Below are 23,792 nucleotides of genomic sequence, written 5' to 3' on the forward strand. Positions count from 1 at the left end.
CCTCCGCAGACCGGACGCGCTGCGGAGTCACTGCTCCGTGTTAAGCTCGCTGGGTGCCGAGCTGCCCGGAGACCCCCCCAGACGGTTCTGCTTTCCCGAGGGTTGGGTGGGTACAGGCTGAATCCCGGGAGGGCGGACATGCACCTCCTCACGGGGGGCTGGACCGTGGTGTTGGGGTTTTGCACTCCCTGAGTGCCTTCCTTTCTTCGTTTTTCTGACTATGCATTTGAGAGATGAAAACTTGCAAGGACGTTAAGGACCCAACTTCGTTTACGTGCGTCCTCCTCGTTTTACCTGGGGACACAGGCTTTGGCCGTCACTGAGGGGTCACTGAGGGGCCAGAATGTCCCGGGGTCGGCTCACTTCCTGCCCTTTCCCGAAGCTGAGTGGGGGGGAGGGGGCGCCCGTCCCCGCCACCCGGGCCTTAGCCCTCCAGGCCCCTGGAAGTCCCGCCCTTCACCACTTCAGAGGGAACGTTTTTTCTTAAGGCGGTTAAATAGATTCTGTGATCAAAGAAGGTAGACGCGGCAGAAAATGAAGGGGCGGGGTGTGTTCTCCAAACTCTCAGAATCGCAGAAGCAGGTCCCGGTCATGGAGCAGAAAAAAGCCACAAAAATGCAACGCCAGAATCCACGGTGGCTGGTTTGGTACCGTGAACCTCAGCCAGGCTTCCAGGCTTTCCTTCTGTCTGCCCCTGCGCCTCCAGCCCTCACCTGGCCATCAAAAACCTTACCCTGGAAGAAGAAAAACAGGTATCGAGTCCTCCTTCTAAGCTAAGGGAAACAGGATGTTCGGAAGGAAACTTTTTTAAATTTTTTTTCAAGTTTATTTTATTAGAGAGAGAGAGAGAGCGTGAGTGGGTGAGGGGCAGAGAGAGGAGGAGACACAGAATCCGAAGCAGGCTCCAGGCTCCGAGCTGTCAGCACAGAGCCTAACGTGGGGCTCGAACCCACAGACCATGAGACCATGACCTGAGCCGAGGTCGGTGGCTTCACCGACTGAGCCACCCAGGCGCTCCCAGAAGGAAACTTTTAAGAGGAAAAGAGTGTGCGTGTTTAATTCTTCTAGAGCTCCGGAAAAATACTCACAGATGAGCTAATATCGTCTGGAATTTGCTTCAAAAGGTTGGGGGCTTGCGTGGAAGGGTGGGAGTGTAGACAAAACAAGACAAGCTGTGAGCTGAGAATTTTGGGCGTTGGTTATGGGAATGGGGGGGATTTACTGTGGATGAAGTTGTGGGGTGATGGTGGGGGTCGAGGGGTCCAGAGCCAGCTGCCAAGAAAGAATTCTTGAAGACCTCTCTGGTGCAAAAAAGGTGATTTTATTATAGCACGGGGACAGGACCCGTGGGCAGGAGGAGCCTCACTGGGGTCCTGAAGGGTAACTCATTATATACCCTCAGGTTGGGAGGGGCACAGGGATAAAGGAAGTCTCTAAGATATTTCGGAAGCAAGGTTTACAGTTTCCAGGACCTTGAGGGGCTAGCTGTTGCTAGGGAAACCTTTTAATACAACCTCAGTCCTGAGACCCTTCAGATGTTTATACTGCGGCCAGAAGCTTGGAGTGGGATTCCCAGCATACGTCTTGGGGCAGTTTAGGTAAAGGAAGTAGACTCACATTATCCTTGAGGTTGGGACAAAGTTAAGCCAAGGTTCTCCTTTGCCCCCAGCAAAGTGTCACCCTGGAGGCAGCTGAGCTCCTAGAGGGAGGTCACTCTGCCTTTCAAGGACTTGTCAGTGGGCTGTAGGCAGGAAGGGAACTTAATTTTTCATTAGCCTTCGTTTCTCGCATCACCATGGCAAGGATGTAAACCCCTTTCCTTTGTGCTTGGGGAGGCAGCGTCCTTCCTGTCCAGGGACCAGCACCAGCTGGAGCCCTTCCCTGTTCTCGGGGCTCAGCGCCCTTTCTACTCTCCGTAGGTACCCCTGTCCCCCCACCCCAGCTTGGTGTAAGCCGAGACGCTGGGTTGGCTTGGTGGCTCCAGCTTTGACACCTATAAGCTGTGTGACTGTAGGTGATTCATTCAACCTCCTGGTCCTTCAGTCTTCTCCGCAGGGTGGGTACATCAGCGGCTTCCCCGCACTCATCGGAACGTTGGCTCTCTTGGATTGGCACCACCAGCCATGTGTCTTTGCGATTCTCTGGCTCAGTCGTGCCCTGACTACCACACAGGGCTCCCAGGCTTCTCTAGGAACCAGCCATTCGCCTAAGGAGCCTCGAGTCCTTTTAATAAATAGAGCCTGGTGTTTAGAAACAAAGACCTGGGATAAGATGTGCTCAGTGCTGTTGAGGCGTCAGGCGAATCTGCCCTCTTAGGAGACCGAGCTAGGGTGAGGGGGGGTGTGTGTGTGTGTGTGTGTGTGTGTGTGCGCGCGCGCGCGCGCGCGCGCGCGTGTGTGGTATTAGTCTGCTCAGGCTGCTTTAACAAAATACCATAGACTGGGTGGCGTAAACAGAAATTTATTTTCTTATGGTTCTGGAGTCTGGGAGTGCAAGATGCTGGCAAGATTGGTTTCTGGGGAGACCCTTCTCCCCAGCTTTCTCCTTGTGTCCTCATACAGGCTTTTCTCTGTGTGTACACATCCCTGGTCTCTCTCCTTTTTTTTTTTTTTTAATGTTTATTTTTTTAAGAGAGTGTGTGTGCGCGTATGTACATGAGCAGGGGAGAGGCAGAGAAAGGGGGTGGGGCAGAGGATCCAAAGTGGGCTCTGTGCTGATAGCAGACCCGATGTGGGGCTCGAACTCCTGAACCTTGAGATCATGACCTGAGCTACAGTCAGACGCTCAACCGACTGAGCCACCCAGGTGCCCCCCTCTCGCTCTTCTTAAAAGGACATCAGTCCTGTCGGACTAGGGATCCACCCTTATGACCTCAGTTACCTCTTTAAAGGTCCTGTCTCCAAATACAATCAGTTTGGGGGGTTAGAGCTTCCACATTTGAATTTGGGGGGGGGGGATAGAATTTAGTCCATAATATATATATTCATAATACTCTGTATATATTGAAATATACATATACATACATATATATGTGTGTATATATATATATATATATATATATGTATGTATATGTATATGTATATATCATGTATCACATACACCTGCTGAACCAGGATCTTCCTTTTAACAAAAACACCCAGGGGCGCCTGGGTGGCTCAGTTGGTCGCCACGGCCCGTGGGAACCAAAGGGTCAACGTAACTTCTCTTTGCGTCACAGACTTGCACGCTTGTGAGGTTGCTCCCTATGGTAAATTCAAAACGAGTCTGGGCGAGCCTCCCAGACTGGGTCCCAGGAGACGACGGGACGTTCTCCCGGACGTTTGAGGGGTCCGGAAGTTCTCTGCCAAGAAGAATGTGTTGGTGAAGATTCAGTTACAGACCACACGGCCCCCCGCTTTCGTTAGCTTAATTATGGTCACCCAGTGTTGAGCAGCGTAAGGACGAGGAAGCAGATGTTGGAAAGAGTCTCTAAGGAACAGAAAACTCGCTGAAGAACGTCCCCGGGAGGTGAACTGTGTGCGTGTGTCCCCCACCGCAGGAGGCTGCCTCCGCTGCTGCCCAGTGTTCTCGAAGCTGGGGCCTGCCACAGGGCACCCCGGCCCAGCTATCCCAGAAGGACCCACTGCTGTGTCTCTGTACTTGCGGAAGGGTCCTGGGGTTGTGCCTTCTGCATTCTGGGTCTCCTGGGGACGCACCTGCTCGGCAGGAGCTTGGTCACACGGGAGGCCCGATTGCCAGGGCCAGCCTCATTGTGGCTCCACCGTCACAGACCGTGACTTCACAGGGCCGCGCCCTCAGCTTGCAGCACGGAGACTACAGGGCAAACCTAGCAGGATTTGGGGAGCTTCAGACACGAGACAAAATTTCTGTTGCTCGTGCCTCCCTGGATGCTAGGGTGTGGGGGGAGTCATGCAGGGCGGACCTGGTCTAAACTGTTGGTGCTCTGATATGTGTGGGTGTCGAAGCTGAAGGTTGAGGGCTGAGGCCACCATAGGGTGAGTGGGAGCTTTTTGTCCAAAGTCCGTGCCATGTAGCCCTGATTTCCTGTCGCAGACTGTGGGTCTAAAGTTCTCTCTTGTCCAGCAAGCAAGCGGGACGCAGGATTAAAATGCGAGAGATGGCTAACGTCCGGGAGGAGACAAGTGCCTCGAGTAAGGGTCCTTGCCCCATTTTTATTAGGATCAGAAGGCTTACAAACATGGCCATGGACGTGCACAGAGAAACTATGAATCTGTGAACATTAACTCATGGACGTGAGGGAAAGGGGGTCTTGAAGATATTCAGGGTTAGGGGTTTGGGTTAATAACAAAACAAAATCCTGGCACTGGGCAGTCAGATGGAAGGATGTTTACAGCAGACACGACACGAGGCACCACCTCGGTTTATCCTAGCCTCAGGGATGAGACAGGTAGGACACTTAACCTCAGGGTTAACAAGGCACATTTTCTTTTGTTCATCATCTTTGCTCTGGGCAGCTTCTCCCGAAGCACAGCCGTCTATACCCTATTTACCTACTTACCTAATTTGGTCCTTCCTTCCTGTGTAAGCAGCTTCCTGCTATAGTACTAAGTTGGGGGGCGCTTCTGCCCTGAACGCCTCATCTTGCTTACCTCATATACCTTTGTATTGGGGACCTTTGCCCCCCTCTCTATTCTGGGGCCTTTGCCCCTCCCTCTCTATTCTGGGGGTGAGAGCACCCTATGGCTTTGTAATTCTTTATGCCTTATTAACCCATTGGTGTAAGCCTGGGGGATTTCTAAGCCTATTCCCCACAGTTTCCCATCTCATTTCCCTCCAGCGCCGAGGGCTCAGACAGGCTGCAGGGCTCCCAGTGCAAGGAGATGGGCGGACTGGAGAGGGCCCTGGACCCAGGGCGTGGGGAAGAGAGAGAGTGTCTGAGCCCCAGGGCCAGGGGCCAGCTGCGAGGACCAAGGCTGCAGGAAGTCTGGCAGAGACATCACCACGGCTGTGTCTGCGACCATCTCGGGGCAAAGGGGACTCCCCGCCCTCTGCACCCGCTCTCCCTGACCCTTCCAGAGTGCCCTGCTGCTCTGAACACAAATGACTCGTCTGGACTTGGCCGTGGACCTGTGGTTTTGAGTTCTGGGTTCTCTCCCATGAGCGGCTGAGAATGGAGATGGAAGAGGGCACGAGCATGCCGGGCACCACGCAGGGGGCAGAGGACACCCCTGGAAGAGAAGGAGGTGGTAAGCCTGCCCTCAGGAGCACCGACGGGGAGCATCTCTGCTCTGTCTGGATCCGGGATTGTGCCTCAGGGCTGTGGAGGCGTCACGGCAAGGGGAACCCACACAGCTGAGTAGGTGCCCCCCCTGGTTTCAGTGAACCCAGCGCATTCTCAGACAATGTGACGTGGGTGCGAGCTGTTCCTGCTTCCGTATGTGCGGTGGGGTTTGATTGCTCATCAGCGGACAGTTGCTGCTTGTAGGAAGTAAGACGGGGGAGTCAGGAGCCTTCTCACACGCATCAAAGGCTTTGCAGTAGCAGGAGTGACAACGGTAGAAGCATCTAGAATCTGCAGAGGGCCTGCTGCGTGGCTTGCACCATGGCGCTCCGCTTACCTGCTGAAGCTCTGAGGCTTTCTCCACTTTGTGGTTCCCTCTTCTCCCTCCTCATCTGCTCTCCCTCTGCTCATCCTGGCTCCGCAGGAACAGCTCCAGGAGAGAGTGGCTCCAGCCCGGGGCCCAGCCTGCCCCTTCTCTTCTGGAAGCGCTCTCCGCCCAAGGCAGCTCTGTGAGACGCAGCTCTCTTTCTCTGGTGTGGGACAAACAACCACCAGGCCGAAGACAGAAGCCGCCAGCTCTGGGGGTCCGCCGGCTGCGGTGGGGCTGTAGGAAGAGGGTCTCCCCCTGGCTGTGAGCCTCTCCCTGCCCTGGCTGCTTTGCATGAAGCCCCGGATGTGGCTGATGTGGTCGTGGGACCCAGGCGTCCTGCAAACCTCTGCTGTCTTCCCAGCATGGCCCTCACCGGCTACACGAGATGGTCAAGCCCTTAACTTCCCTAGGCCTCAATTTCTTCGTCTTAAAATGGGGATAATCAGGGGCGCCTGGGTGGCTCAGTTGGTTGAGCGTCCGACACCGGCTCAGGTCGTGATCTCGCGGTCTGTGAGTTCGAGCCCCGCGTCAGGCTCTGTGCTGACAGCTCAGAGCCTGGAGCCTGTTTCAGATTCTGTGTCTCCCTCCCTCTCTGCCCCTTCCACACTCATGCTCTGTCTCTCTCTGTCTCAGAAATAAACATTAAAAAAAAAATAATAAAATGGGGATAATCATACGCACCTCACAAATTTCCTGCGAGGTACACAGTAGGCGTTTCATTTATGGTGATTCCCTACCGAGTGCAAAGTAGCAAAGTATTTTTGGGATTCGTGAATACTGGCTTTGCTCCTGAGACTGTGGGGAGAGGGTGGCTCTAGGTGGAGTCAGGTTTGGGCCCTGCAGGAAGGTGGGGAGCCCCGGGCCCCAGGTCCCAGCTGGGACATCCCATAACATGTTGGCCCATCCGAGTGGCTGACCTTGGGGACTCCTCTGTATCCTAGGCGGGTGGGGAGTTGCCAGGATAGGGGCTAAGTGCACACCCAATGGGGTATCTTCCAGCCCACAACACCTGTCCCCATCTGGAAGACCTCTGCTTCTTCTCCATCTACACGGTTAGACGGGTGACAGCGTATGGGTGACAGCCTGTCACACCAGCCTGACCCCCACCCCGGAAGCTGGTCACACCACATCTTCCCGGGGAATTCGGGGCTGAGCGCTGACGGATTCCGTTATCATCCCAGCTTTTCAGTAGGGGAGCCGTCAACCCAGGAACCATTGGCTGTGGCCATTCCACTGTCACCATGTGTGTTTGTTTTTAAGATTCCCAAACCGACAGAAAGGTTGCAAGAACACTTCGGTGACCATCCATAGGCTCTTTACTTACGTTTGTCAATTGTTAACATTCTTGTCCACATTTGCTTTGTTTCTATTTACATACCGCACACATTTTGTTGTGGTCAAACCATTTGCAAGGGAGTTTTAGACATCATGACACTTTCCCCCTAACTACTCCTCATACATCCCTTAAGAATGGAAGGCATTCAGGGGCACCTGGGTGGCTCGTCGGTTAAGCGTCCGACTTCGGCTCAGGTCATGATCTCACAGTTTGTGGGTTCAAGCCCTGCATCAGGCTCTGTGCTGACAGCTCAGAGCCTGGAGCCTGCTTCGGATTCTGCGTCTCCCTCTCTCTCTGCCCCTCCGCACTCACACTCGCTCTCGCTTGCAACAATAAATAAAACATTTTAAAAAAAGAACGGGAGGCATTCTTCTACATAACCTTGATGTGATTATCATGAACTGAGCCAAATTCAAGAGTCAGACGCTCGATTGACTGAGCCCCCCCGGGCACCCTGATATTGACGTTTTGAAGAATCCCGGCCGGCTGTTCGGCAGAATGCCCCCCCCCCCCCCCCGGTTGGGTTGTGCCTAGCGTGTCTTCATGATGCGGCTCAGGTTATAGGGGGTGGGGGGGAGTGCTCCCCAGGTGGGTGCTCCTCCACAGGGGGTCCCATCAGGCAGGAAGCGGGTCACACCACATGATGTCAGCTGTACTCTTGTTAGTGAGGATAAGTTTAACAACGTGGTTAAGGGGAGCCTCCCAGACGTCACCTTTTATCACTCCCTGTGAATCTTTACCCAGTGCGTTTAGTGTCTTTTACTGATTCTTACTGAAGTCGGTGATAAAACGGTGATTTTCTGTTTTTATCATTTATTCTACGTTTTCCAGTAGAGAAGAGCTTTTCTTCCTCTGCTTAAGATCGAAAACATTTATTGATATGAACACATGGCTTCTTTATTATTATTATTCTTTGATGGGATTTGCGGGCACTGGCTTTGCCTGGAAGTTGTAAGGGCAGTGAGGTATGGGCATCATTTTGAAAGTCACCTTGTCCCAAATTTGGCCAGTGGGAGCCCCTTCGAGTTGACTCTTCCATCCATGCCTTCCATGCTCCCCCATCCCGTTTTGAACACTTCCTCGCTTTCTGGAACAGGAAGAAGTCCGGACTCACCCTGTATGCTTCCTGGAAAGTGGTCTCTCTCTCTCTCTCTCTCTCTTTTTTTTTTTTGCATATAAGGAGAGAATCTGGTTCTGCCTCAGAGAGGAGAATGAGGCAGGGGTGCTCAGAGAAGCAGTGATAAAGCGAGGACAGAGGAGCCCCTGGGTGGCTCAGTGGGCGAAGCATCCGACCCTTGATCTCAGCTCAGGTCCTGATGTCACAGTCATGATGTCAAGCCCCGCACTGGGTTCTGCGCTGGGTGTGAAACCTACTTAAAAAAAAAAAAAAAAAAAGGCAGAAAGAACCCTTCAGCCTCACTATCTCATTAGCTGTATCCAGCTTCTTCCTGGCCTTGGCCTTGGCCTCATCTCCCTGTTTCTAATGCCCCTTTTGGCTTTACTGGTGCCTTTGCTGGTGCTGGCTTGGTACCCACTTCTCCTCCTGGCCCATCCAGCCTTCTTCGTTCCGCTCCAAAGGAGACATATAGCAGATGCCCCGTGGCCCCGATCTTCTTGGCTCCCAGTGGGTGACGTGGCCAGTTTGTGGGAAGGTGGAAGCAGGCATCCTCTCAAGAAGAGGGCAGACGTGGCAGGGAAGGGAAGGTACAGCTGGCCGGCCGTGAGGAGGGGTCTCCCGTGATGGTACCACGCACAGGCGGGGTGCAGAACGAGGCTATTCCCCAGGGATCTCTGCTCAGCGCTGGTCTCCCGGCTGCCCCCCCCCCCCGCCCCCCACCGTGCCTTGCAGCCCTTTCTGGCACTGTCTCTCCCATCCAGCAGAAAAGCCCTCCCCTCCCCCATCTCCCTGACCTTTTCTCAAGGACCAGCTCAGTTTACAAAGAACTAACTATTGCCCAAAGGCCCTCATGGAATTGGTCAGATCCTCTGGGTCCTAGTTGGGACGATTATTCAGCCAAGATTTGCCCTCTGATGCTCCCGCTGTGGGCAGAGTGTACTTTCTTGCCCTCGTGAGGCTGGGCTCGGCCGCGTGACTTGCTTAGCCGATGAAACGTCAGTGGATGTGCACACGCAGAAGACTCGCGTGTGCCATGAGAACATGCCCCAGGAAGCCGTGGGTCCGAGATAATGAGAGACACGTGGACGGACTTGGACCCCACCTGCAGCTTCGAGCCAAGTCCAGCCGAGCCAGTCAAGATCATGGGGACCCGGGAGCCAGAGACGGAGTGGGATGTCACTCGGCACGACTGCAACCAACGCATGCACCTGTAAACCGGCAGGATTCGGTACCCCCTGCACCCCTGCGTGCCCAGAGGTACAGCCCTGAGCTGGCGAGGTCCTGGGAATCAGTCCCTCCTCCCCCATTTTATAGCTGTGGAGACTGAGGCCCGGAGAGGAGAGGGTGGTGAGTCAGGCATCAGCCTGGCTCTTCGCCAGCTGTGGGACCCTGGCCGGACGGAATGGAGTTTGGGCTTAGTCTCCCAGCCTCTCAAATGGTGACAATGATCCTTATAAAAGAGACCATCAGGTCCTGTGCCAAGCACAGAGCCTGTGCTCAACAATCGCATTGTCCGTAAGTGGCTGTTCTCGCAGGGAGTGGCGGAGCCCACGCCCGTCCCCGGGCCTCCCACCCTCCCTCCAGGGGCAGGCAGAGAAGCTCTGGATCCTGGATGATTCCCTCTGGTCTGTTGGGCTCCTCTCCCCGCATCTGCATTTAACCTCGACCCTTCCCACCTCCTGGGAGTTCCCAGAATAGCTCCTGCTTCACCTTCTCTCTCAAATGGAAATAAGACCCCATCCGGGGGCGCCTGGGCGGCTCAGTCGGTTGGGCGGCCGACTTCGGCTCAGGTCATGACCTCACTGCTCCTGAGTTCGAGCCCGGCGTCGCGCTCTGTGCTGACAGCTCGGAGCCTGGAGCCTGCTTCGGATTCTGTGTCTCCCTCTCTCTCTCTGCCCCTCCCCCGCTCGTCCTCTGCCTCTCTCTGTCTCAGAAATAAATAAACATAAAAAAGACCCCATCTGGACCCCAGGCGCCCTGCTCCCCTTTCCTGCTGTGGCTGAGCCCAGGCCCAGGCCCCTCCGTGTCCTCCCCGGAGCACAGAGGGCTTGGAGTGGGTCCGGGTCACAGGCTCCCAGGGGCAGCTGACAGGGCCTCAGCTCGGGCTCTGTGGGACGGCTCCTCCCGGCTCAGCTGCAGCCTGACCGTGACCTCGCAGACCATCACACGGGGAGGAGGGAGACGGAGAGACTGACCCGGGAGCTGACCTCTCCGCGGCCCCTGTGTGGGGACCCGCATCTTCCCTGGATGGTTCGCCGGGATGCTACTCTCCCTCCCGAAAGAGGGGCGTCCTCCGCAAACACACCCTCAGGCCATGGTCCGGGGGCTGCTCTGAGCGGAAGCTCATTTCAACCTTATAAAATCAGTACTTTTATTACCTCTGTATGTGGTGGCAGAAAACCTGGCCTACCGGTGGCGCCCATGTCTTAATCCCTGGGGCCCGCGGATATGTTACCCTACCCGCAAGAGGCCTTTGGCCTCCAGAAACAAACCAGGCCCGGGCACGCCCAGCGCGGCGAGATCATATATATGTGCTGTTTTCTGTCACTCGCTGGGTGGCCATTCGTTAAGGGGAAACAAACGCACCGGGCTACGGGTGGGGAAATGGAGGCACGGAGGGTTCGAACAACCTGTTCAACGCCACACAGGGCCCGTCACCGGCCTCGCGAGGGAGTCCCAACCGCCGCCCGCTCTATGACCCTGGGCGGGTCCCTGGAGTCCTTCTGATCTCGTGTGTGAAAATGGGCCAGTGCGGCGCTCGGAAGGGCCGCGCGGGAAGGAAGGCGGGGCCGGTTGACACGCGTGGGCGGTTGACCGGGGCCGCGGCCTCCCCGCGCCACTCGCACACCCACCTGGGGCAGGCCCGCCGGCCCTGGCCCTCCTCCTCCTCCTACACGGGCTGCAGCTCGGCTTCCAGCTTCTTCTTCCGGACCCCCTCCACGAAGAAGAAGTCCATGCCGATGAGGGTTTGCCCCAGGGGCGTGTCCACCCTGCTGCCCACAACCTGGTTCGTGGAACTGGGGACTGCGTCGGAAAAGAAAGGCACGCTCTCCGGCAACGTCACAGGCGCCTTCTTCTCGCCCTGAGAGCGGGGACAGTTTGTGTCACAGGCGGCAGGGAATGCAGGAGAGGCCTGCAGGCGGCCAAGCCCTTAGCAGGGAAGGGGACACAGGGAGCAGGGGGCAGGTGGCCTCAGCAGGCTGCCTTCTCCGGCTGCTTCCGTCCCAGTTCTGACCTGGGAGCCCGGAAGGGTCACGAGACTCCTCATCTATGGCCAAATGCGTCTTCCTCACCCGGGGCTCCCTACCTCGGCCGCTCCCCTGACCCCTTCGCTTTGATGCTTGACCTCCAGGGACCTGGGAGGGACCGGGTCTGACTCCTCTCTCTATCCCCGTGACCTGAGACACTGCCTCACGTCCGGTGGGAGCACAGAGGGTTGGTTTCGGGGTGAGCTTTTACTCGAAGTCTAAGACACACGCAGGAACGTCCCCAACCGTGCCGCTCCACAAGCCGCCACGACGTGGGCCTGTCTGGGCAGCCGCACCCAGATCGAGAAATGACCACAGGACCCGGACACGCTTCCTCCCCACCCCGCAGCCAGTCTCCACCCCCGACGCGTCCTGGGCTCCCTCTCTAATTCCCGGGTTTTGCCCGGTGTTGAACTTTGTCTTATCTTTTATCGTAAAAAGACCGTGGCTCCTTTCTCCCCTGAACGTTTTCCGGGTTCATCCACATTTTTCTGGGTGTGGCTGCAGCGCATTCGTTGCCCTTGCTACCCCGCGTGCCACTGCGTGGCGTGCACGAACATTCCCCATCATTCACCCCTGCTGCCGCGGACGGCGTTGGGGTTGATTCCCAGTCTGGGGGTGCCGCTCTGGACATTTGCGCACGTGTTTCTGGTGACTTCGGTGACTGAAAGGTGAGTAAATGCATGAGCTGAGCATAATCGGGTGAGCCCTTGTTGAAACAAGGGTTAACTCCGTGCTACCCCGTGTCAAATAGAAGTTGCAGGGCCAGTGGAATAATAGGATGCTGGCTTTCACTGAGGAAGGCCCGTGCCCGGGTGGCCCCACCTTTGGACGTGACTCAGGTTTCGGTGATCGGGTGGCTAACACCTAGCTCCTGGCAGGGGGACTCCGGGGGCTGGAAGCCCAGACCAGGGGCTCAGTGTAGGATTTCAGGTCTCATGATTCATTCTCCCATTGGGTCACTCCTCCGACGTTAACGGAGCGCCAACTATTTTTTGGACGCTGGGGGGTAGGGCACAGCTGGCGGGTGGGGTACAGCGATGAAGCCATCTTTGTCCCTTCTCAGGGAGCCCACTGCCTGGTGAAACTGAGCATTGAAACACGACGCGCTCTACCAAAGGAGGGGGTTGGATACGCTGGCCAGTCAAGAACAGAGTGATCTGATTGAACCCGCTCAGGAAGGACAGATGTCACAGGAGGAGGGAATTGAGTGGGGTCTTGAAGGATGACCAAGACTTAAGAGCCCCTCATGCGGACAAGGTGGGAAGGGCACGCCAGGCAGGGGAACGGCATGCACAGAGGCCTCACCAAAACAGCGTGTAGGTCAGCGTGGGGAGGCAGGCAGGGCTAGATCGCGAGAAGCATTGTAAGCCACCCCGAGACACGCAGATTTATTGAAGGATTTTAAGCAGGGGAGGGATATGGCCAGTTTTGTGGCTTGGGAAAATTACTCCGGTAGCAACATGGAGGATGGACCGGAGGTGGCGATGTCAAAGCGGGGAATTGGTTTACAAATATGCCCGCCCAAGCTCATTCTCCATAAGGAAAACACCACATACCCCTCACTACACATGGCTGACATCCTCACACGGGGGAAAACATTTCTAGTTGGTTCATCTTCATAAAATCAAGAAACACTGGGGAGAACTAACACCTAAATGCTCGAAGCATTTTCTCTTCCCCTGACCCCGAGTGTCTTGAAACAAGAGAGCATTTTGGTTTTTGTCTCTGCACATTCCAGCATCTAACACACAGTAGGTCCTCAATCAATGTCAGATGAGTGCGGGGACATTCCCGGTTCAAGGGTGCGCGACAGGAACATCGCTGGCCTTACCAGGGGATCATAGTCTTTCAAGAAACTCCAGTTCTGAGCCCTGGAAAGGAAAACACGTGGGCAGTGTTACATCTCCCTGTGGCATTTTTTTATAAGGGACTTTCGCGGCGTCAAGGGAATGAGTCGAGGCCGCTGATGCACGTGTTACGTCATGGAAGGAGCTTCCGTGATCAAGTGAAACAAACACAGAAAACGCAGCCAGTGCGTGTCCTACAGAACGAACAAATATTTCCAGCATTCCTGACGTCTCCTTGGGTGGAATGAATGGTGCCAGGGGACGTAGCCCACGGTGAGAAACCCAGTGGTGCGAGCCCCCCCCCCGCCCCCGCCGTGTGCCTCTGCATCTTTAGGGCCACAGGGGAGCCCCCGAGTATTTTGTGAAGAAAAACCAGTTTCCGCTCACCCACTGCGCGTCCAAGTGCGCACGGCAGAGGAAGGCGGGAAGGGGCAGGGGACAGGGACAGACACAGGGATCACGAGAAGGGCATTACCTGTGTTGCTAGTGTAATTTTTATTTTAATCTGTTCCTAAGGAGTTGAACAATTCCATAAGACATAGTAAAAACAGGCTTCTGTGCCCCCGTCCTCACAGCCCCTGAGCGCCCCCAGCCTGGGGTCAAGTTTCCACGGCTTTGGCTGTTTCTTTGGGCGTCTCACCACCATGTCCTGGAACAATAAACCTAGGTTGCCCTTTTTTGAGTTTTTGAAACTGTAAGCGTATCTGTGGACTTTCAATTATGGGAGATTTTGAGTTAGCTCTCTTGCCCCTTTCCTTCCCCTCACTTCCTCCAAAATTATTCTGTGCTAGATTTTGGCTCAATTGATATGTATTGTTTACATCCTCGGGTTTCTGTAAATGAACTTCATGGAGCAACTACCTAAGATCATATGAGCTCAGTTCCTTGTACGGCTTCAAATTTTTCCTGGGGTTCATAATCACATCTTGTCCCTGTTTTCTTTTTTCGAGAGAAAGAGAACAAATGGGAGAGAGACAGAGGGAGAGAGAGAATCTTAAGCCAACTCGGTGCTCAGCACTGAGCCCGACACAGGGTTCGATCCCATGACCCCGGGATCATGACTTGAGCCAAAATCAAGAGTCGGACGCTCAACGGACTGAGCTACCCAGACGCCCCTCCCATCTTTTCTCCTTTGTTTTTTTTAGCTTTTTCTGTTCATATCACTGATTCCAAACCCTCCAACAAAATTGTGAAGCCCCTTGCGGCATGATTTTCTGCACAATCAGATGCAACAGGTAATCAGCTGTCTCTCTCACATTTGTTCTCCAGAGGCCGCCGTCCAGGAGCCCGGGTCGCCCAGTGCCCACCGGGGCTGCTGCCCAGGACCTGCTCCTGCTGTCCCGACCTCCACTCCGGGGATTCTCTCTTTCTGAATCCCAGGCCTTCCTTCCTTGTTCACTCTCCTGCCGTGGAGCACATCCTCCAGTGTCTGTGGAGGCATGCATTTCTTTGATTCTAGAAAGTTCTTGGACATTTTCTCCTCAAATATTTCATCTCTCCCAGTCTCTCCTTGGGGAGCTCTGGTGAAGGGTATGTTGGTTCTGTTCTCTAGGGTTCTGATCCCTCCGTGGGGTCCCCCTCTGAGTAATTGCAACGCGTCTATCTGAGTTTATGAATCCTCATTCCAGTTGTGTTTTGTATTTCCACGTTACGGATTTTTATTTCTAGGGGTTCTTTTTGGTTGTTCTCCAAATTGCCTGATTGTTCAAAGTCCATGCTCAGGCTTTGAACTGAGTCTCCTGTGTATAGCCGTCTGGAGACATCTGGAACCTTCCTGCCCGAGCCTTCCCTGGGGGCCTGTCTCCCCTCTGCCCTTCTGTGCCGCACTCTCCCCGCTCTGCCCGTTCATTTCCTTCCATCTTCCCCAAATGTCCTGACCCTCCCCCCCCACCATCACCCCCTTTCCTGTCACGAGGGAGCCACGTTTCAATAGCTTTGGTTTTGAGTTGACAGAAGGCACGGGCCTTGGCCTCAGAGCCTGGCTAAGACTTCGCGGGAGGCAGCAGGGTATGAGGAGAGAACGCGGGGCCCCTGTCCTGGCTTTGCCTGCAGCCCGCTTCGCTTGCTGTGTGGCCCTGACGAGGTCACTGTGTTCTTGGGCCCTCAGTTTCTCTGTCGGTAAAACCCCAGGAGGTTGGTTTACCGAGCACCTGTGAGTCGAGGTCTGCTGTGAGTGCAAAATATACAGACCGGATTTCACAGACTTGGTACAAAGAAGAAGGCGAGTATCTCTTTAATTCTTTTTAAAATATTGACTGCATGCCCAAAAGATAATATTTTCGGTAAGATATGTTATGAAGAGGTGCCTGGGTGGCTCAGTCGGTTGAGCGTCCGACCTTGGCTCAAGTCATGACCTCACGGTTCGTGAGTTCAAGCCCCGCATCCGGCTCGCTGCTGTCAGCCCAGAGCCCCCTTCCGATCCTCTGTCCCACGCCCACCCCCCACCCCCCACTCCCTGCCCCTCCCTCATTCTCTCGCTCTCTCAAAAATAAATAAAAAGCACAAAAACGTGTGTTATTAAAATGGATTTCCCTAATTTCTTGTTACATTTTTTTAAGGTCGCTACTAGAATATGGAAAAGTACGCCTGTGACTCGTATTTCTGTCGGGCTGAACGGTTCTGGATTTCCCTCAACCCTGTCCTCTTGGTTTCTGGGACCCTTTCTTCTCTGGCAGCCTTTCTCAGTCTCCTGGCTACTTTTCCGTCCAGCGACTGAACATTGCCAGCTCTGTGCTATGACCTCACCGCTGGAGACCCGTCATGCCCTTCCAGGGAAAGCTTATCACCTTTCCAGGGCCAGTTTCTTTTCTTTCTGTTCACCGGTTTCCTTTTTGGTTCACTCGAGATCAAATCCACATGTCATAACGTTCATCCTCCTACATGTGTGGTCCAACGGTTTCCGGCATATTCCGAGTTCTGCACCATCGCCACCATGTCCGTCGCCCCCAAAAGAAACCCCGTGTCTCTTGGTGGTCACTTCTCTTCTCCCTCCCCTCCTGGCCACCTCTCTGCTTTTTGTCCCTGTGGGTCCAGTGCCCAGCTCTGGACTACTGATGTCCGGCTCCAGCTGGACGGGTTTCGGGGGCTTGAAAGCCAGCCGGCCCTCCGAGTCTCCACCCCAGAGCCGCCTCCATTAATCATCCAGGCAGGAGACGCGTCACCCCTACCTCCTGAGTGCCGTGTTGTCCCGGAGGCCCTCGGAGCGCCTCTCTCCCCACGACACAGTCACACCCTACTTTTTCTTCTCTCCACTAGCTCCTTGGCCGCCCTGTCCTGAGAGTGCACGCTCCGGGAGCCAGGTCCAGGCCGTCCCGTGTCGCGGCCCGACAAGGTGGCCCTCCTAGCGGCATCTGGACCGAGTGGTGCCTGCAGGGACGTCCTTCCCCTGGTCCGAGGGCCAGGGCTCCCCCAGAAAGCCACCCCCCCCCCGTGTCCTGGCCGGCCCCCCGCAGTCAGTCCCGGGAGCACCAGCCGGAGGGGCCACTCCAAAGGCAGACGGGACCCCAGAATGAACGAGGTGGGTCACCTGGCCCCTGCCCACCTCTCCCACCCTCCGGCTCAAGTCCGGCCAAGGCATGTGCTCCCGGCCCCCTGGCCCCGAGCACTTCTTCATCAACACCGTTTGCCTGGCTTACTCCTTCTCATCTGTCTCTCTGTTTCCAGAAGCTTCCTAGACCCTGAGTTGGGCTGGGGGTCGGGCAGAACACTCACCAGCGCTGCTGGCCCCGTCTCTCGGCCTCCAGGAGCTCCCTCCACAGTTGATCCTGCTGCACACCATCAGTTCCGGGGGCCTGGGGGGCTCGGCGACCGCCAGCGAGACCCCTGCCCACTGCGGGGCCGCTCCGGGCAGTGGGGGTGTGTAAGGCGGACGGCCTGGTGGAGGGGAGCCGGTACCCAGCGGATGTGGTTCTCTGGAACCCAGGGTGGGGGTGACTCCCCATGGATCCGTGTGTGTGTGTGTGTGTGTGTGTGTGTGTGTGTGAGAGAGAGAGAGAGACAGAGAGACAGACTGAGAGAGACAGAGGGAGGGAGAGGGAGAGAGAAAGAGACAAAAAGACAGACTGAGAGACAGAGATAGAGACAGAGAGACTCCTGTCTGAGCTCGGAACCCTCCTGGGATCCCCCCTCCCTCTGAACCCCAGGGGAGCCTGGCAGGGGTCGCTGCCCCTCAAGACCCCAAGCTCAGAGTGGTGGGACAGCCCTTGAGCCCAGCTTCGTTTTCGGCCTCTGTCTGTGTTGACTGTTGCCCTGGGAACTGGGCGGCACCCACGTGAGCTCAGGAAAGAAAAGGAAGGGCGTGTGTGTGTGTGTGTGTGTGTGTGTGTGTGTATGCGTGTGAGAGGTCTGTGCGAGGCCCAACTCAGCCGCCCCTCAGTTCTGTCCCCTGCCCGCCTGGCTGGAGATCTCAATACAACATAGGGGGAGAGGGATCAAATACGGAGAGGGATCAAAGCCCAGACTTCTGGGGCGGTGAGAAAAGACACCTGTTTTGGCTCCCAGACAGGATGTGGGGCTTTGGGCCCAGCCTCCCAACTGCCACATGACCCTGAGCAGCCCCTGCCCCTTTGGGAGCCTGGGAACTGGCAACACTAATCCTTTCGGCTCCCCCGTGGATGCAGGGCTCCCGTGAGAAGGTGGACGAAGTGTGGACGACAGGGCACAGGGCGGGTACCGGTGTGATGTCCCCTTCTCCCTGGAGGAGGTGTGAGCCTGTGGCAGGCAAGGGCAAATTAGTGATACTGTGCGATGCGTGCCTGTTCTGGCTCCGCAGAGCTGGAGGGTTTGCAAAGCACTATCCGTTATCTTGCTCAACCCTCCCAATCATCCAAGGCAGGTATTTCCAACCCCGTTCCACAGATGAGGACACCGAGGCCCTCCCCAGCAAGATTAAGTGACTGCCCAAGGTCACTCAGTCACTAACTGAGACTTGGCCTTGAGTTTGTTTGGATCCTCTGAAGGAAACAAGGAGAACCGGCAGGTGGGGATTCTCGTTCTGAACCTCTGGCTGCGATTCTGCCCTGACCCAGTGTGGCCCGGATTGCACTGTGGCCCGGGCCTCTTCTCGTGTGGCTCAGTTGGCCTCCTCCGACACCCCTCCCCTGTGGCTTCTGCTCCCAGAACTAATGCTCCCAGGTGTCTCGGCTTTTGGCTGTCCCCCGCCACTGGCAGACCCTCCTCTCTTTCCTTGAAGCTTTTCGGGGGGCCGATGGAGCTGGGCGCAGCGCTCACAGCTCTGCATAGCTGGGAAATAGACTCGTAGCCGACTAGGCGCAGACAAAGCCACACTCCACAGCGGTGTGCACAGGGTGCCCCGGGGTGTGTGGACAAGTTCAGCCAACGCACCTGAGCTCGCACTGGATTCTGTTTTCACGAGAGAGGCACCAAGGAGAGGTGAAGAGAACTTGCCAGGTGGAAAAATTGGGGAAAGCACAAATGCGGGGATTTCAGAGGGGGCATCGGTATCGGGGGGAGGTGAGAGAAGGGAGGTCTGAGGCTGGTGAGTGGGGCCCCCCGGCCACAGGTGTTGGAGCTGTGCCCCGAGTTAGTGCACAAGGGGGAGACCCTGCTGGCTTGAAGCCCCAGGGGGTTGCAGGGCAAAGAAGCATCAGGAAAGGACAAGAAGCTGGGGAGTGACCACTGCGGGGGCCCAGGTGAGAGGCGGTGAAGCCCACACTGGTTGGGGGGGGGGGCGCAGAGGGCTGGAGCAGAGATGTGGTGACAGCCGCCAGCACTTACCTGAGGGGGTGGCTGAGTGGTGTGACCTTCTGGAACAAAACCAGCCCAAAAGCAGAGGCTGTGGGGCGGGTGGAGTCTGTCTCTTCTCTCTCCTCTGTTCTTGCTCCAGAGCTGGGACAGGCAGGCTGGCATTCAGTGACCTTGACGTTTTTCCCAATGCAGATGAACTGGGTGGAACCCCGGGGGCCCAGAAACAGGCTTTCCCGGTGGCTATTGTCTCTTTGGTGTCTGTGGCCTCAGCACAGCTGGGACAGGTCTCTGCTTTGCCAAGGAGTAGCAGCTCCTACCTCCTGGAACCTCTGGAAGGGGCCCCATGAGCGTGTTTAGAGACGGCAGTGCCTGCCGCGTGGGACACCTCTTGTAAAGCCAACCACAGGCTGTGACGTAGAGCAGCTTGGAACAGCCTGGAATAGCCATGTGGTTTGCTCAGATACTTTGGCCCAGGTCTCCTGGACACATGCTCCGGAGACATGGAACAGGACCAACAAGGCCAGCAGGTGCTTCCAGGATGAACCAGGGCTTGGTGAGTGTAGAGGCTGAATATTTCTGTGGGGGTTGGCTTTTCATTTAACTTAGAAACCATTTCAGACTGACCGATGGTAGAGGGATGGAAATGTGACAAAGCAAATAGAACAAAACATTCATTGTAGAATCTAGGTGATGGGTATATAGGTGTTCACGGTACCATTCTTTCAACGCTTCTATGTGTTTGACATTTTTCAAAATAAAATGTGGGGGGCATGGGGCGCCTGGGTGGCTCAGTCGGTAGAGCGACCGACTTCGGCTCGGGTCATGATCTCACAGTCCGTGAGTTCGAGCCCCGCGTCGGGCTCTGTGCTGACAGCTCAGAGCCTGGAGCCTGCTTCTGATTCTGTGTCTCCCTCTCTCTCTGCCCCTAACCCACTCACATTCTGTCTGTGTCTCTCTCAAAAATAAATAAACATTAAAAAAAAAATTAAAAAATGTGGGGGGCTTCGGGGAGATTTCACCTGCCGGTGCTGCTTGAACACATTCTGTTTCCTCAGTCACTGACCTGGAAAAGTGTTCAGATCCACTCTGGGTGGGTGTCACTGAGCCCAGCCTGGAGGGAATCAGGACACTGGGTTCCAGTTCCAGCTCTTCCAATGACTTGCTGGGTGTCCTTGAGCAAGTCATTGCCCCTTCCACACCCCACATCTTGAGATTTAACTTTATATACAACTCTCCAGGACAGGACAAAAATGCCTGGATTTGGGGGTTTGCTGGGGCTGTATTTTAATGGGTTTCTCGCAACCCTAAGGACCTTAACGTAGGTTGTGGTAGAACTCTACAGCCTAGCCTCTGATGTGCAGTGACAGGTGGGGCCCCACTGGGCCAAGTGCCAGCAACAGGGGAGAATTCGCTAAACCGGGTGGGGTGGAGCCTCAGGGGCAAACGTGGGTGGGGCTGGCTCAAGGAGCCCGCCCACTTCCTGTAGACCCCGCCCCTTCCCCAATTGGCTGGCGGAGGGCAGGTCCCTAGGGGGAGCTCCCCGCTGCGGGGCAGCGCCCAGGGGCCTCAGGGAGCCGGTGCAGAGGTGGGTTGCGGGAGTTGGGAACGAGACAAATGAGGCTCAGGGGAAGGGCGGCGGGGCTCCAGGAAGCAGGGGCTGCGGTGGGGAAAGTGTTTGCTTGTGTAGTTTAGGCTTCCCTCCTGTGCCCTGGAACGCTGACCCGGATAAAAATTTTGGCTTAACACCAACCTCCATTTCTCCCCAGGCGCACACCCTGAACGCTTTATCCAAGGTGATGAAAGCCAGAGGATTTGGGGCCACCTTTCACACCTTTCCAGAGGCTCCTACCAAGTCCCCAGAGAGTTCTGAGTTTATCCCCACGGCGACGGTCAAGGTTAATTTATTTGTGGATAAGTCCACACCCCCGTGGCATCCCAGGCCATTTTCACTTTGGAAGAGTCACTTTTGATGTTACTGTTTGTTATTTCTTTGCTGTCAGTGTACCCACCGTTTTGTATTCAGCTTCAAAAAAGTTAACATCGGAAACACCTTTTCGTGTGTTTCTTCGTGATCTTTATACATCTCACTTTAATCCGTTTCTTAGAATTGATGTGACATAATTTACTTAGCCATTTTCCCTCTTCCTGGGCATTTACTTTGTTTCCGGATTTAGCATGAGCTCCGGTGAATATCTTTGTGCCTCTTTCTGTGGAACTGTTTCAACAGGACATATTCCCAAAATGGGATGACGGAGTCAGAGGATAGGGACATCTTAATGACACGCAGTGTACAGGGCAATGTTGCTCTCCAGCCAAGCATGAGTGTGTCAGCTTTGCTGGTCCCGCCAGAACTGGACGCTGGGTGTCGATCAGGGTCTCTGAGACCACCCCCAGGTTGACGATCTACTGGGAGGATTCCCAGGACTCAGCATATGGCAATGTTCATGGCTCTGATTTATTTTGGCCAGAGGAAAGGAAGTCGAATCAGGAAAGAGAAAGGCATATGAGGCGAAGTCCAGAGGAAACCAGGCAAAAGCTTCTAAACCCTGTCCTGTGGAGTCACTCGGGATACGCCGCCCAGCAATGAGTTGTGGCAACGTGTGTGTCAAAGATTGTCGACCAGGTAGGTTCCTTAGAGAGTCAATTCCCCGGGCTTTCACTGGGGGCAAGTCATATAGGCACTTCGTGTGGCACGTCCCCAAATTCCAGATTCCCAGAAGGAAAGCAGGTTCTCAGCAGCAGGAATTATCGTAGCACAGCGTAGGCATAGGGAGCCTATTATCAGGGAATGGAGGGAATCCTCCCAAAATCTGGGTTCCCAGATACCAGTGAAGGGCCAATCTTGCAAGCAGGCCTTTCTTGAGGACAGTGGTCTCAGCCACACTGTGTTAACTCTTTTGCACTTTCGTGATTTCGCTTTCTAACACTTAACTAGTCCCCATTTTCCCCACGAACTTCCTTGATAATTTTCAGCAATTAGGCACTCTATACCAATCTAGGCTCTGGGAGATAATATAAATATTCCCTGATAGACATTTACGTTAACGATAATAATTGTCAGGGAGCCTGGGTGGCTCAGTCGATGAAGCATCTGACTCTTGATCTCAACTCAGGTCATGATCTCCGGGTTGTGAGTTCAAGATCCACGTTGGGATCTGCATTGGGCACAAAGCCTACTTAAATGATAATAATCGCATAGCACTTCAGGTCGGAGAGTACGTCTGCATTTCTCACCGGAGTATAACCGCCTCCTGGGGTGGTTGATCATATCTGGATTTGGTGCAGAGCCTGTGTGCTCAGGAAACCATGTCCCCCACTGGTTCCATGGGCAGGAAATGAGGTGCCAGGACCAGGGCCCCTGCTGACTGACATTTCTGATCTCTTCCTAAATTATTATTTGCAGAGGAAAAGCATCCCACATAAACAGTTTTACCTATAAACTCAGTGGTTTATATTCTGAAGACTCTGGATCCCTGGAAGTTGGGGGCACTTTAAGCACTGGAAAAAATGTTCCGGGGACATCGTCTTTATTTTCTTTATTCTGTAATTTCCCACTAATGGGCAGCTGAATGCATTTTAGGAGGAAGCAGTTGAATTGGAGGTGATTGCAATGCACATCTTGGGCAGCAGGGGGCAGCATGTCGCTTTGCCTCCTCCGTCCGCTCTCAACTCTGCGGTTCCCTCCTCCTGTTCTGTTATCCCAGACCCTGTGAGAAGCCAGGCGAGATACTATGGAAATGAATGTGATGTCCAGAGAAGGGGTCCCTGAAGGAATTCAGCAGTGGCCCTGGGGGAAGCCCGTGCTTGACAAGGAGCCCTCAGGCAGCAGTGGCTCTGAGTGGAGGTGGGGGGGGGGGGTGATACCCAAATGGTCAACCACAGGTGCGGCCCAGGCACCAGCCAGAAAGGACTGGAGGCTGCCTGCAGGCCTGCAGGTGTGCAGGAGTGAGAGGTGAGAGGGGAGTCGTGGGGACGGGGAGGGGGGCGGATCGGGGGCAGCTATTTACTAGTTGGTATGAAGGAATCTCGATTTTTTTTAATTTGAGCTAAATTTTATTTTACTTTTTAAAATATAATTTATTGTCCAATTGGTTTCCGTACAACACCCAGGGCTCATCCCAACAAGGGCCCTCCTCGATGCCCATCACCCTCTTTCCCCTCTCCCCCACCCCTCAGGATCTCGATATTTAAAAACGGAACCAGTGGTTACAGGCTGATTATTGGCCCAGGTGAGGTCTGCGGGGGCCTGAAGCAGATAGTGTTAGGATCCCTTCAGCCCAAGCTCTGTGGTTCCAGTGGTTTATAGGATTGGGAGTTATGAGAACAGGAGCTTTTTGCAAATCAAGGGGATGCACTACACTCTAACAGCAGGTCAGGCTGCCTTGCCCTTGGCTTTCAGAGCCCCCGTGACTGACCCAGCAGGTCTGAGCCCCAGGAGCCTGCTCTGCCAGACCTCACCCCTGCCCCTGGGCTCCCCCGAGCTCCTCCAGCTGCTCCTGGCCATCTCCCAGGTGAGAGACTGGGAGCTGGGAGCAGCTGGGCAGCCTAGGGGTGTGGAGGAGAGCACCTGGCCAGGTACAGAGCGTGGGATTTGTGTCCGCCAGATCTCCATCCCAGCTCCAGCCCCACCCCCAGGAGACCGTGGACGAGCCACCGTCTTCCACCCTGACCTGGTCCTGCTGGTGAGGGCAGGATGGGAGGGTGGACGTGAGCGGCCCTGCCAACTCGGAAGTGCGGGGCACATCCACGCCCCGTGTGTCCGTGTTCAGTTCATTCTTCCAGGGAGGATCTGGTCTAGAATGTGGAAGTGGCCGAGGAGGGAGAGACCGAGGATTAAAGTCCAGCGAAGCACAACAACCACCGGCAGCTTGCCTCCTAAGAACAAGCTCATCTGAAACTGCAGACTGAGTAAAACAGATCACT

At 55.2% G+C, this 23,792-nt stretch overlaps 1 protein-coding gene across 1 annotated transcript; it reads right to left on the reverse strand.

The window, feature by feature from the left end:
* Window positions 1-8,141: 8,141 nt before the first annotated feature.
* On the reverse strand, window positions 8,142-17,398 carry CA3H2orf50 (chromosome A3 C2orf50 homolog). The gene is made up of 4 exons (XM_027077900.2): window positions 16,875-17,398; window positions 13,148-13,187; window positions 10,918-11,147; window positions 8,142-8,318 (listed from the first exon to the last, which is right to left on the reverse strand). Exons 1-3 carry the CDS (start codon window positions 17,102-17,104, stop codon window positions 10,956-10,958), a joined length of 462 nt encoding a protein of 153 aa, XP_026933701.1. The 5' UTR covers window positions 17,105-17,398; the 3' UTR covers window positions 8,142-8,318; window positions 10,918-10,955.
* Between the last annotated feature and the right edge of the window lie 6,394 nt (window positions 17,399-23,792).

The sequence above is a fragment of the Acinonyx jubatus genome, chromosome A3 (assembly GCF_027475565.1).
Source record: "Acinonyx jubatus isolate Ajub_Pintada_27869175 chromosome A3, VMU_Ajub_asm_v1.0, whole genome shotgun sequence".
Lineage (NCBI taxonomy): Eukaryota > Metazoa > Chordata > Mammalia > Carnivora > Felidae > Acinonyx > Acinonyx jubatus.

What these genes read in the sequence shown, in the direction of transcription:
- CA3H2orf50 (XM_027077900.2), bottom strand. Translation starts at nt 17,104, where the DNA reads ATGGGGAGTCACCCCCACCCTGGGTTCCAGAGAACCACATCCGCTGGG. An exon ending in AGACGGGGCCAGCAGCGCTG is followed by an intron (nt 13,188 to 16,874) that starts GTGAGTGTTCTG and finishes TTTCCTTTCCAG; the next exon opens with GGCTCAGAACTGGAGTTTCT. An exon ending in TGAAAGACTATGATCCCCTG is followed by an intron (nt 11,148 to 13,147) that starts GTAAGGCCAGCG and finishes CCCCGCTCTCAG; the next exon opens with GGCGAGAAGAAGGCGCCTGT.